General features: G+C 48.2%; 1 protein-coding gene across 5 annotated transcripts in view; it reads right to left on the bottom strand.

The window, feature by feature from the left end:
- CUX2 (cut like homeobox 2) overlaps positions 1-14,653 on the bottom strand; it is a 320,706-nt gene that overhangs the window by 129,003 nt on the left and 177,050 nt on the right. For 4 of the 5 annotated variants that reach the window (XM_032239509.1, XM_032239525.1, XM_032239539.1 and 1 more), the window contains exons 2-3: positions 11,347-11,457; positions 7,760-7,807 (exon numbers count right to left, since the gene is read on the bottom strand). In XM_032239509.1, the coding sequence (XP_032095400.1) occupies positions 7,760-7,807; positions 11,347-11,457 (159 nt within the window). The remainder of the gene's footprint in view (positions 1-7,759; positions 7,808-11,346; positions 11,458-14,653) is intronic. The other variant, XM_032239520.1, reaches the window with a different exon arrangement.

The following is a 14,653-nucleotide window of genomic DNA, read 5'->3' as shown; positions in this document are numbered from 1 at the left end:
AGCTGGTCCCTCCCCTGCTCTAAATCCTCCTGTGACTCCCATCTTATTCAGAGTTGCAGTCAAAGTCCTTACGGTACTCTCAAGCCATTAGCTTTAGGCAGATGTGTAAAGACAGATGATGTGAATGCCAGGGACTCCAGGCTTGATGGAGGCCCAGGGTGGTCAGGGAGGGTTCCCTGCTCCCCCAGGACCTGACAGCTGAAAGGAGTTCATCCAGCAAAGAGACGGTGCAGGGAAGAGCATTCGAGGCAGAGGGCATGGCAGCACCGACACCCCGAGGTGGGAACGAGCCAAGGAGTCTACTGGCTGAGGGGAGAGGCAGGCGGGTCGGATGGCAGAGGGCCCCCTGGCCTTGAATTGCCACCTTCAGAACTTTCTCCATCCCACAGGGTGTGAAGCCCCTTCAACCTCCCAGGTCTGAATTCTCATGCCCCCTGGTCTCTCTCTCTGCCTTAGGTACTGACTTGGGCACCATATGGTACGATGATCTCTGAGCCTCCGCTTCCTCCCCGGGATAACTGGCATCATTAGAAAGCGGGAAGCACATAGTAGGTGTGTGGCTAAAGCCACTTCAGTAGTCAGGGGCTGTGGTCAGTGCCCAGGACGGCTACTCATTAATGACGATGGGGAGGTGCTCTGAGTGACCAGGAGCGGGCACTGTGGGCCCCCGGCCTTTTCTCTCTCCCCAGTCACTGTTGATCTGGTCTGGGTCTGATCAACCACCAGGACCCCAGCAGGTGGATGGGGGCAGAAGGACATCCCAGCTTTCTGCCCACCTGGAAGTGACGGGACTTGGGGTGGACTGTTTGGCACTTTTGTCAGGGTGAGTCCTGCAGGGAAGGGTCTGGAATGCCTCGAACCATGGCATCTCCAGCCAGGGGAGGTACCCCTGAAACCCATGTGAATCAGGCTGGCAAAGTCTCAGCACCCATTTTACAGATGGCACGGTCAAGGGTAACTGATGCAACTAAGGTTACATTAAGTACATCTCTATTTGTTGATTGACTGAGCGAATCATTCACTCATCCAACAAACACCCACCGAGGCTGGGAGCTGCCACGTTGGGCACCGGGTCTCACTTTGCCACCTAACCCACTCACAGGGGAGGCAGCAAGACCCCATCTCTAGCATTCTTGCAAATCCTGTTCCAACACAAACTCTCTGCTCCTCAACATACCAACTTCTGGTGAGTCTGCTGTCCCCATCACCTCTGGGGTCTCAGAGATGTGTCCTAATCCCACCAGAAGAAATCCGAAGGAGAGGAGGCCAAAGCCTGAGGACTGCTGCCATCCCTCAGCTGGGACCCTGGAAGGCAGCCAGGGCACCTGGAGGGCAAGGCCAGGCCTGAGGCCGATGGGCCTGCATGCGTTCCACGTGCCCTGGCTTCTGCACCGCGGCAGGGACGGCTCCCCTAGAAATACCTGTCACTGCCACTCTAGAACTGGAAGGGCAGAGTGCTGCGCTCTGCACAGAGACAGGGGTTCAAGACCTTGGTGCTGGGGGACGTTTTTAACTAAGTGAAAATCTGCCAAAAGGCTGAGGGAGAGGGGCCAGGGAATGGGAAGAAAAGGGAGAAGTAGGTGGAAGAAGAAAGGAGGGGAGAGGAGGGAGAAGAGAGCTGAGAAGTGGTCAGGAGGGGAGAGGAGAACCGGCATGCTGTACGTTGGGGGTCTGGTCAACTGCTGCTAAGTGTGTAATCAGCCGCCCCAAAATGTCGTAGTATTAATAGTTCAAAACAACTTAGGGTCTCTCATGGTTCCGCGGGTTGACTGGGTTCAGCTGGGCAGTTCTCTCGTCTCCCAGGTGGTCACAGTCAGAGGGCAGCTGGGGCTACAGTCGTTTGACAGCTTGACTGGGTTGGATGTCCGCATGGCCCCTTGACTCCAGTCTGGTGCCTCGGTGCTCCTGGCCTCTCCTCCATGTGCAGTCTCATGCCCAGGCCCTCTTCACACAGGCTGGGCTTCTCACAGCAGCGTGGTCTCCGGGTAGTTATACTTCTCACACAAAGGATGGGTTTGGAGAGGTGGGGTCAGGGGCAGAGCCAGCAGGCAGGCTAAAGGCTACACTGGTTAATGGCACAGTGTCACCTCCGCCATGTTCTACTGGTCAAAGTAGGCACAGGCCCAGATTCAAAGAATGGAGACAGGCTCCATCTCTTGGTGGGGGAGTGCAGGGACAGACACACTGCAGATGTGCATGGGATGGGAGACACTGCTGTGGCTGTCGTGGGGGCAGAATGTCAATGTGAAGCTCACCAAACAAGTGGAACCTCTGGGATGGAACCGACGGCCTGCCCTGGGTTCCTGGACATTATTTCAGAATCACAAGGACTCAGCTCCTAGAGATATTTTTTTCTTTTTCTTTCTTTAAAGGATTTCCTGTGGAATCCTAGGGACATCCTTGAGGGCAGGGATGGTATCCTACCATCTTTGGATCTGGAATAGCCCTTGCACAGAGCCCGGGACACAGAGGGTTCTCCACAAGGATCTGTTAAGTGGACCTGCATGGTGCCAATAGGAGGGTGGCCTTGTCTTCTTTGGGAAATCCTTCTTCTGGGTACTGCAAAAATGCTTGCTCTCCCTCATACCAAGAGGGGTCGAGGTGAGCACTGGGTTGTGACCATCACTGGGCTCTCCTCTAGAACCCTGCCTAGCATGCAGCAGCTATTCAATAAATGCTTGTTGAGGCGAATGAATGATTACATGGGCTCAACTAATGATCTAATGCATCTTTACGTGCCTCTCTAAGCTCCTAGGGGATGGTCACACCACATGAATTCCCCCAGACCTTGAGTGGTTAGAGGGAGAACGCCCTTAGTCTCACACAACCATACACGCCCACCATGTTGAGAATAAGTGACTCAGTGGCCACTTGACACACAGAATGTCACTGAATCTCATGCAATCCTATGAGCTGACCCTATTTACAGATGAGGAAACAGTGGCTCAGAGAAATAAAGTCACTCACCAAGGTCACATAAGGTCTCTCCTCTCTGTCATTTGAGAAGCCAGGGCCCCCTCTGATTAGTGGCCAGAGGGATCCTGTTAAAACCTGAGTTGGAGCTGGTCCCTCCTCTGCTCTAAAGCTTCCCATGACTCCCACCTTATTCGGTGGTAGGGTGGGGCCCAGACGATGGGTCTAATCCCCTCTGGGCATCAGAGGCCAGGTCAGCCCACTTGGTCCCCAAACTGCTATATTTCCATCAGGTCCAGGTGAATGTCTCTGTTCCAATCCAACCCAAAAGGTTCTCTACCATATAGGCCACTTCTCCTTTATGGTGGAAGAAAAAGGCAGCAGAGAAAGAGAAAATCTCCCAGCAGTGGCCATGCGGTCTTTCAAGCTGGGCCAGTGCACACGCTCTTCAGAAAAGTTTCACCTTTGATTTAGCATAACAAAACTTTTAATTTAGATGTTTTCATGTCTCCCTCCAAGTAAAAATAAGTTTAAAATAATGACTGTAATAAATGAAGGTAATTAATTGTAGTTTGTTCCTTTACTGTCTAGTCAGCTTAATTTTACCTTTTCAACTAATAATGAGAAAATAATTTTTGTGCTCGGAGGGTTAATGATATGTAACTGCGAGAACTGCTAATTGCATGTTGCAATCCATCCATCAACAACCCCATCTGTGCGACTTGATTATGTTTGCTAAATTATTGCTTTGAATTATCTTTCATAAAGCAACTTTTATAATTAGCGAGGCTTTCGTCTTGCTCTTTTCTCTGTATGCAAGGATATTCAAACTTTGGCCATTTCAAGCTGTCTCCATTAAGCCACCTTCTCCGGCTGTCTTTGTTTCCTTGAACAGGAGAAATCAAAACTGTCCTTTAAGCAATCAAGGCAGACAGAGAAGCTTCCTTGATTCACAGCAGGGCAAATTCACTTCCTCTCCGCCCCCTCCCACTGGTGCGTGAGCGTGCGCGCGCGCGCACACACACACACACACACACACACACACACACACACACACAGAAAGAAAAGACCCGCACATATATAATATACAAAGATAAGAAGTATGCCCAGATTTTGAATGCACCGGGGCTAGTGAAGCAAAATTCAGGAATAACATAGTATATTTCATTGAACACAGTATATTTCATGGTATATACCATGAAACGGAACATGGCATATTTCAAGGAAAGGCTTGCACTAGGGAAGAAGGAATGACGAGTGTGATATTCAGCCCAGGCGTTTTATGGGCTAGCTTACGTGACTTGAGATGGTGTTTGCCCCAGGGAATATTTCCAGGAGGTGATTAATACCCGCTTGGGAATTGCAGCGCCAGCCCAGAGCCCGGTGGATTGCGAGAGGAGAGCGGCGTAAAGGATGAGGCCTCATTAAAAAAATTAAAATGAAAATCAAATTTGGATTATAAACGGCCTGTGCATGTGCAGCTCTTTCTGGATGAAGAAGATGCTTTTTATTAATACCTTCCTTTGGCGGCATCTCTCCCCTGAGGCACAAGGAGGGACACAGAGGCCACGATGGCTTAGTCAATAGATCACGAGAAAAGCAGGAGTTTCGGGAATAAAATTCCAGACAAATGTAGTCTTCTTGGTACATTAAAGGGACGATGGAAAGCCCTCTTAAGAAAATTAACAAAGTTCTTTAAGGTCCCCAGCTATTAAAGTGGCGTCTATTCAATGCACTACATGGGCTTCGAAAGTGAGAATTCTGCTTTGTCTTTCCTTTTGGCCTAAGACTTTCTCTGTCCCAATATTTATTGAGTAACAACTGTGTGCCAGACCCTGGGACTGCCTCCAAGCTGCTGAAGTTTTTGAATCCTTTTTCCTTTTTTTTTTTTTTTAAGAGACCAGGTCTCACTCTGTTGCCCAGGCTAGAAAGAAGTGGTAATAATCTTAACTCACTACAGCCTTGAACTCCTGGGATCAAGTGATCCTCCCACCTCAGCCTCCTGAGTAGCTGGGACTGTAGGCACGAGCCACCATGCCCAGGTAATTAATTTTTTTTTTTTTTTTTTTGTAGAGATCGGATCTCATTATATTGCCCAGGCTGGTCTTGAACTCCTGGCCCCAAGCAATCCTCCCACCTTAGCCTCCCAAAGTGCTGGGATTACAGGTATAAGCCACTGTACCCGGCCTCTGAATCCTTATTGTTAGCCTCATTTGCCAGAGGAGGAATGCTGAAGTTCAGAGGGGTTAAGTCACTTCCCTGAGGCCACACAGCTGGTCTCTGAGCAGAGCTGAGGTTTTGACCAGGCCTGAGTCAGATGTGCATGTATTTTCTACCACGCTGCAATTGGGTCTTCTCCTGATCATCACCCAAATCTCACGTTTCTTCTTCTGAAAAGATAACATAAGTCATGCCCACTCCCCCTCCAAACCCTTCTTTGAGATGAAAAGCCTTTAATACCTACTTAGGAAAGTGGCAGATGGCAGCTCAGTCATACTAGAGATTCAGTAAACCTGTATTGGAGGTCACTGCTCATAGCAATAATAAAATACCCAAGACTTCTCATATGCAAGGCAGTATTTTAAGCACCTCATCAGTGTTAATTTTGCTCTTTTTCAATCTCACCCTATGAAATATGCATAATTTTTTTTTAGACGAGTCTTGCTCTGTCACCCAGACTGGAATGCAGTGGCATGATCTCGGCTCACCATAACCTCCCCTCCTGGGTTCAAGTGATTCTCCTACCTCAGCCTCCCAAATAACTGGAATTACAGGTGTCCACCACCATACCTGGCTAATTTTTGTATTTTTAGTAGAGTTGGGGTTTCACCATGTTGGCCAGGCTGGTCTCCAACTCCTGACCTGAAGTGATCTGCCTGCCTCGGCCTCCCAAAGTGCTGGGATTACAGGTGTGAGCCACCGCCTGGCTTGAAATAGGTATAATTATTATCCCATTTTACAGATGAGGGAACGGAGGCACACACAGAGAGGTTAGGTAACTCGCCTCAGGTCACACAGCTAACAAGTGGGAGAGGTGGGATTCCAGCTCAGGCTGGCCCCAGCATCTGTGCTCTTCACCCCCTAACAGCTCTTCGTGTGTCAGACATTACATTAAACCCTTTCCCTGCATTAGATCTCAGTTAATCTTCAAAACAACATGAAAAGACTTGTCAATGTCTTTATACTCCCATTTAACAGATAGGGAAAACTGAGGCTTTAAGAGGCCAAGGGAAGCTCTGTTCACACCAACTCAAGCAAGGAAACAGCTGGGAAAGTGATGCTCTCTACGAATAGCTCAATGCCTGTCTTTGGATTGGACAGAGGGATCAGCTGCCAGAGGGAGCTTGTTTGCTGAGCGGTTCTCCCGGGACTAGGAGTTGGCAGATGGGAACCTCTATTTTTTTTGGTAACACAAAGTCATGAAAACCCCATCCCTAACATTATTGGTCTTTCTGTTTTTTTTTTTTTTTTCTTCCCAGCCCAGGCACCTTGCAACCAAATGAATCAATACTGGACGGCCCTATAAATAAATAAGCACATCAGTCAACTCGGTAATAAAATGAAAGGATGAAAAATATGGAAATCAGCGACATTTGTGTAAATCCAGTTATTGTTTACTTTAATATTGCCTTATGCGCTTATGTGGTTCCAAAGAGACAGATTTAAAGTAATGTGGCGCTTGGTGGAAAACAGGCTTAAAATGCATCCCCACTGGTGAGCTCCGAGCGCGGTCAATCGTTCTGGGGTCCTGCCTGAGCCCAGGGAAGCCCGAGAAGAGCCTCCTCAAGATAAAAGCCTTTAGAAATTCCTGGACCCATGTGATTCCAGCCTTTTCTTGACCTGCCTCCTGTGCCAGCCAGACAAGTGGACATTCTCAGACTCTTGGTTATGAAGTCAAGCAAAAGAGGAGAAATGGGGGAGGTTCGCCCTGATCACAGGGCTTCCAAAAAGCAAGAGAAATGATTTACTGAGGACAGCAAAGGAACTAGGGCTCAGCGGGTTGGCAGGAAAGAATGCGGATACTGTTACTTTTATACTCAAAGAGTGGGCTGGTGCAAAGAATTTCTGGTTGGGCTGGTAACTGTGTGGACTTATCTGCAAGGCTACCTTAGAGAATCAAAGGAGAGCAGAATGCCAAGAGAGGGCAAAGGTCATCTAGTACCAACCTCTGATTTTAAAAATAGGAAACCAAGCCAGGAAGGTGAGGTAGGTTTATTTAAGGTCATACATCTTTTTAAAATTTTATTTTTTATTGTTTTAGAGATGGGGTCTTGCTTTGTCACCCAGGGTGGTGTGCAGTGGTGTGATCACGGCTCACTGCAGCCTCAACTTACTGGGTTTAAGTGATCCTCCTGCCTCAGCCTCCTGAACAGCTGGGACCACAGGCACGTATGACCATACCTGGCTAATTTTTAATTTTTTGGTAGAGATGCGGTCTTTCTATTCTGCTTAGGCTAGTCTTGAACTATTGCCTCAAGTGATCCTCCCAGTTCAGCCTCCCAAAGTGCTGGGACCATAGGCATGAGCCACTGTGTACGGCCCAAAGTCACAGATCCTTACATGTAGCAGAGCCAGTGTAGTGTAGGATTGGGCAAAGTCTGGGGAGAGGGAGATTTCTTGGGATTGCACTTGAATTCCGTCAAACCGAACAGAGAACCAAGTCTCATCACTACACACTGCTGGGATGGGACACCAGAGGGAAGGGCCCAGAGTTTGTAGTGGGGGCAGGGAAGCTTCTCCAAAGCTTCTTGAGGTTGTTGGCCCCCTTGGGCAACTCTAGGTGGGACAGGACAGGGAGCCAGGTAGGGGGGCACTTTTCTGACATGCTGTGGGCCCTGGGTCTTACCTCGGCTTGGAAGCTTTTTAATACAGGAGCCACCATCTCTCTGATTTCCTGAAAAAGAGATCAGCGAAGAGTTCACTACCGTGCCAGGTGGGAAGCCCCCATGGCCCCTGCTTATAGCTCGCTGCTGTCCCTGGCTCAGCATTTCCCAAGCATGTCCCTCGGGGCCTGAACTCCACTGGATTTCACAAGGGACACACACACACAGGGGCACCAAGCCACACCTGGCTGGGAAATGTCAAGTCCAAGGAGTTTCTTCCCTGTAGGACTTTCTGGAGTCTTTCGTATAATGCATGTTGGGAATTTCCAGAAGACAGAGAAAGGAAGCAGTGTTTCCCGAACGGATTTGATCACAGAATGGTCTTTTATGCAAAATATCTTGTGAGATAGGTGGTCCATCCTGGGTCACCCTTTGCGGTGGGGTGGCGCTGGAGAGATAACCCAATTCTCCATGCTCAGCACTATATGAAAGTCCTTCCTTAAAAACCTCTGCCCTTCCAGGTGTTGCTCAGGGCTGCCTCTTTTAGGCTGCACGATCTCCGCAACCCTACCTGTGGCCACCTCTTCAGCAAAGACTGTCTTTTGCCTGTTAGCAATGCCGCTTGTGTACTTGCCTCTCCTTCCTTACCAGAACGTGCAGTTTCTGCAGTCTAGGCTGAGTCTCTACCCCATACGGGCTCTGCAGACGTTTGATGAACTCTACGGACGTGGGCTATCTTCAGAGGGGAAGTTTGTCCCGGCCACCCCGAGCCTATTTCCAGACCCTAATTTCCTGGCTTTCATAAGTGACCTGGGAGTTCTCAGCAACTTGGGCTAGCCTGGCAAACTCCTATGTGTTCTCCTGCCCGGCCTATAAGAGGGAAGCCTTAAGAACCACGTGTTCTGAGACTCCAACCTTAATCCTCCAGTTTCCTGCAAGATCCACTGGTGTGACTCCTGCACCACAATCAGCCACAGTTACCAGTAATCCCCATGGGAGGTACTGAGGGGCTAGACAGGGTGGGAAGTGCGGGGGGCAGACAGCACAGGAAAGGAAGAGATGGGCTGAAGAAGACTTATGGGCAGGTAAAGAATAAACCCTTCATTATGCAAATAACATTGTGTTGCTTCTGCCCCTGATTCTGGATCCCTGGGGCTTTCCCAAGCTGCTGATTGACAGACTGATGTATGTCGGGGACTGTCAGGGGAGACACAGGCCATGAATGTGAACCTAGTAGACTTGACCGTTAGAGGCCATGCATGCGAGGCTGAGCCATGGAGGAGGACACTTCTGAGAATCTGGGTCACAGGTGGTGAAGTCAAATGCCCACCAGGCCAGGCAGGACATGGCTGCGAGGGAGGCAGGGACAATGCAAGCCCCACTGATGGGGTGATATGCTCTGCTCTAGCTGATGATGGCAGCAGAAGCATGGAACCTCTGGGTTGCACAATCTACCAAATATTCTCAAAAGACACCGGAAATCCAATTTTTAGGTGAAATCACCTGAGATGCTAAATATTGGCAACTCACCATAAAGTTCGAAAGACTCTACAGACTAAATACAAATGTGTTGGCGGGAGACCTCTGGTCCATGTTTAGGAAACATTAGTTCTGAGGAGGTCTCTCAGAAACCACCTCTCCAGCAAGGTCATACAGCGAATGAATGGCGCAGCTAGAATCTGAACCCAGGTCACCGGACTCCCCAGGCAGGCTCTTTTCACAACCCCGCACTCTGAGGGATGAGTTTGGCGGGACTTCATGCTAATGCTGCCCATTTCTAGAAGCACGCCGCCTCGTCTGCTTCACGGCTGGGGACGCCCAGCACTGGCACGAGCAGGAGGTGAGCTGGGCACCAGCCAGAGGAACTCTTAAATAAAGCCTCGGCGTGACTTTCTCCATCAGGAGAGACTGGCTCCAAAAAGGAGCATTTTCAGAGGCACACTATAATAGGAATGGAAACTTATTCCTCCTAATTACATAATTGCATAATTATGCAGTATTAAAATTATGTAAGCTGAACTTAGAGGCTTAAAACATGGCCTGGATTTCCCTCATCACCTGGGGACTCCCACATGGCCCCAGAAGAAAGTCAGTTGGGCTAGGAGAAGGAGGACGAGATAGAGGGTCTAAGCTGACCAGGGAGAGGGCAGGTGTGGCTGTGAAGACGTAGGGCCGATTCCACTCTGCTTCCCGGAGTCAAAGGGGAGTCAAAGGTACTCTCATTCTGGGGAGAAAAATTAGTTTCCGGACCAAGCTGAGCTCTGTTCTAAAAGGCGAAGGAAAGGTTCTCGGCTTCACTGATGCCTTCTTGGCTCTTGGAGTCAAACCAAAGGCCTGGCTTGGCTTTTCTGAAGCCGCAATATGGGAGAGGCTTTCAGACCTGAGATTCACGCCGCTTCTCCATGTAGACACTCTCTTCCTTCTAGACTTGCTCCACGGACAGATCTAGCTAGATCCTAGTCCCTTCTCTTGCCTTGAAGAACCAAAGACATTTATGACTTGCGTGAGAGGATTCTGCAGCTAAGAGGCTGAGGTGGACTTGAGGCTTCTCCCCTCTGTGCTCATGTGGCCTGATTCCTGGCTGGGTCTGCCTCTTCTTCATCTTCCCATGATCCCCTCCCTGACCAGCGAGATGGCAACAGGATCCCCCTGCCCCCAATCCCGGAATCAGACAGGCAGAGCGTAACCGGTGATCAAGGTCTCCCATCTGAATGCCAAACTCTGTCCCCGCTTCCTCTAGCACACCTGAGCAGGTAAGGACTCATGTTGACCCTCTGCCGGCCAGAACGAAACACAGTTGGCTTTGGGGAGATCTGGCCTCAGAGATCCCTGACGTCTGTTCCCTGTCACAGCTCTGATGTGTCACATCCTTATCAGATAGAGTCAGAGGGCTTTATTTTCCCTATTCGTAGTTATTCTCATCATTCATTTTGTAATTTGAGAAGCAATGGGGGGCCTGCGACAGGAGAGAAAAGAATTCACACATTCGGTCCAGTAAAGAACAGAAACTTGTCTGTTCTTGTCTGTTCCTTGGGGGGCCCTTGCCTTGCTGGAGGCCGGTCATTCTCTGTCCGCCCCTCCAAACGCCCTGCAATGGCTGCTAGAAAAGGCATAGGTGGTTGCTGGGATTGCAAGGAAGGCGGCGAAGGGAAAGAACGGGGTGCACGCACAGGCGGTGGGAGGCGAGTTTCAGAGGTGATGAGCGCTGGCAGGCCCGGAGAGGGTGTTAGAGTTGCCGCGGTCTTCTTCCAGACGCCAACAGGAAAACAAAATCAAATCAAGAACTCTAAGGCACACTGTCTTTGCCAGCAAGGCCAGGCATTTGACTTAGATATGAATGTGGGGGGAAATGGACGTGTCACAGCGCCCTCGAAAACCAATAACGTTGACGGAGAAACGCCCCGCCCTCCCTTCAGTCAGCACCGCTGAGCACCGCTGAGCACTGCTAGGCCAAGAAACCCCGTAAGGTTGGGGGTTGTCATTTTTCTTTGAGGCTAATTAGCTTCTTTTCTTGTTAGTCACTTACATCTACAGTTTTCAAAATATAGTTTGAGCGGAGAGAAATTTGCATTCCTACTGAGTTAATTCTATAACAGCAAATATACCATACCTCAGGTACATTTTTCTTAAATTCCCGGCGGAGTTCAATTAAATGTTTATGAGAATGTTCACTCTCCTCCTGCCGTGCAGACAGCTCAGAAGCGACGGAATTAAGCTCCTTCTGGAACAATAAAAAAAAAAAAAAAGAGAGAGAGAGAGAGAAAAGAAAAAGATTTTTTTTTTCTTTTTAACCGTTGTACAAAACAGCATTCTGAACAACTTTTCTTAACTTACAAAGCTGAGAAAAGGCAGGATATTGACTCCTGGCACAAATAAATAATTTACAAAACTGGGATGAATCTGAAAAAAATCCAGGACAGTTTTTTTGCTCATCGAAGTCAGGCCAGATCAATAATCTTCTATAAAGTTGGGTGGAGTTGGTTGTTTTTTTTTTTTTTTTTTTTCCATCTCTTCCCCCCACCCCCTGGCCCACCTCTTAAATTTCCAAAGGAGTGATGGCATAAGCTTGTCAGTAACTGCAGAAAACATCTCCAAACCATGTCAAAATAGTAAAGTGCAGCATATTGTATGGGCATATTATAGTGGAAGAAAGTGCTGTCGACAGCTTTCATATATCAGAGGTGGGAACGGCTCCAACTATGACTTACTTACACTTAAAGGTTCATAAATACGCCTTTTAAGATATAGATGGCTTTTTAATTTCAGTAGATTTTGGAAAAATGAAGGTGCCAATAAGAAGTAAGCTGACCTTTTGTGTATCTCGCAGTAAATCATTTAAGGTTCACTTCAAGTCTAAGAAATATTTCATTGAAGGCTCCTGGCTTCAGAAGAAATGGATTGGAAGGCGCTTTGCCGGCTTATATGCAAGGAAGGTATCAGACCAGGTTTTTACAGGATGCATCAGCGAGGGGAAAAAGAGAGAGGGATGGAAGGGGGGATGCCCTGGCTCACACACATCACAGACAATGTCTGCTGGTCAAGCATGTATATTTGATCACCCCTCTTGAAGCTTTCTTCACTTTAATGGTGGCGGTTTCACAAGGGGAGCACAATTCACCATGAGTTGTCATGGATTTCATTTGCATAATTCAAGAAATGCTCTGTTTACGTGGTTGGCTGCTTCCTTGCACCATCCGAAATGGGCTTTTTTTCTGGACCATAACTCGAGGAGCATTTCTGTATATATCACCCGATTATATTTGTGGCAATCAAGCCCCATAATTTCCTAAATCCGGTGATGCAATAAATTTCTGCAATCAGATTTATTAAAAACACACACGCAGATGCGGGAGTGTATTTCTAGGGTGAACTCTTTAATCTAACATATGTATGATGAGGCCCAGCACTGTGTTGAAAGACCCCATTTGTCATCGCTAATACACATTCATCTTGCACACACAATGAAACACTTTTGCCATTAGATAATGAAATAAAAGTACTATTAACCCACTGCAAATCCTTTTCCCTCTAAGAGACGAAATGCATGGTAATTGTCTTATATCATGTCTGAGAGTCGGTAAATCTGCTAAATAGCAGCTCACCAGAGCACCATAAACCTGGCACTCCAAGCTGGGACGAGTGTCCCTGGCCTATGGATTTCTTTGTAGAAATTCAGGAAGGAACTTCTATTTCTGGAAGAACGTCTAACGTCTTTGTAAAATTATGAGACTAGAAGGTAGAAGGTGGAGGCATCAAAGTAGCTTTGAAATACAGGCGAGGGCCAGGTGTGGTGGCTCAGGCCTGTAATCTCAGCACTTTGGAAGGTCAAGATGGGAGGATCACTTGAGGCCCAGAGTTTGAGACCAGCCTGGGCAACATAGCGAGACTTCCTCTCTACAAAAAATAGAACAATTAGCTGGGCTTGGTGGCATTGCACCTATAGTCCCAGCTACTTGGGAGGCTGAGGTGGGAGGATTGCTTGAGCTCAGGAGGTCAAGGCTGCAGTAAGCTGTGATGGTGCCACTGCACTCCAGCACGAGAGAGAGAGGAGAGAGGAGAGAGAGGAGAGAGAGAGAGAGAGGAGAGAGGAGAGAAAGGGGGGGGGGAGGGGGGGAGGGAGAGGGAGGAGAGACCTAGTCTCTATGGGGGGCCGGAAAGAGGTGCAGGAACAGGTGCTCTCCAAGGTGCTGAAACCAATTCTTGCAGAAGCACAGGGTGCTCCCACTTGAAGGTGCACAGGGGCTTCCAGTTTAAAAGCCCAGTGGGTATAAGCCAGGTGTGGAACCAGGTGTTATGAGCAAAAAGGGAGAATTCTGGTTTATCATCACTTAAAACTAATCATAGCTTCCAATAAAGAAACTCCAACTGACCACAACCGAAATATCCAGTGACAGGCGAGATCAGTGTTTGCAGCAATCCACAAATGGAGACAAAACCCAACTGGTGGGTGCTGCCAGGTGCACAGAATCTCACTTGGCAGGAGAGAAAAAAACTGGAGTGCCATGGTCAATTTGAGTTGCAGCGGCGTGCTCCCAGTTCCTAGTTTTTTTCATCTCTCTTGAAGACAAAGATGTCATTTTTCCATTGCTGCACGACAAACAGAACTGGGACGTAGGTTTACATCTCTCCATCTTGGATTATAGTGTGTCTGTCACTATGTTCTTATTGCAGGGACACAGTGCCTTCCCACAACACAGCAACCACTATACCTGGTGGGGGTTGGACTTTGACTCCTCATTAAAAACATCCAGCCCAGTTTCTGAAAGGAAATCACAGAGCAGAATAAGTCCAACCACCTGATGTATCATCACAGACAATTATGCCTGATTCCCTCCACCTGCACCTCCCAGGGTGCTGGTGGATGTAAATCTGACAGGCAGCATGTCTGCTGTGTCCACACTGCAGAGAGAACAGAGCCAGGGAAGGAAGGGGGACATTGCCAGTCCCCCACACCTTGACCCCACCACAAGCCCAGCCCTTGATTTCTTTCCTTGAGGAGCAGATGAAGTCACTGACATCCATGTTCTTCTCAGCTTTGCCTAAATCTATGCTTGTCCTTCAACCCTGAATTCTTGCCATAGTTCACTGGTAAACACACTAACACCAATAATGATAATAGTAAATAATTGTAACTACCATTTATGGAAAGCTTCATGTACCAGGCACTATGCTAAGCTCCGAACATACATCATCTCATGGAACAAACACATTAATGTGTCTGTAAGGTGATTCAAGCAGGGACTTGGAAATATATTACAGTCAATTCTAATAATCGAGGTGTGGATTATCTCCTTGGTGGATTATAAAGGCAAATTTTTAATTCCCTTCTCTTCAGCAGGCTTCTGCTCCACTTCTTCATCAGCTGATGGGTGTTCAGGGAGCTTGTTTTAATTGATATGGATGTGTAAAGCTTCAAG

The sequence above is a fragment of the Sapajus apella genome, unplaced genomic scaffold, assembly GCF_009761245.1.
Source record: "Sapajus apella isolate SASKATOON/1434 unplaced genomic scaffold, GSC_monkey_1.0 scaffold2, whole genome shotgun sequence".
Taxonomy (NCBI): domain Eukaryota; kingdom Metazoa; phylum Chordata; class Mammalia; order Primates; family Cebidae; genus Sapajus; species Sapajus apella.
This window is presented reverse-complemented; position numbering and strand designations above follow the sequence as displayed.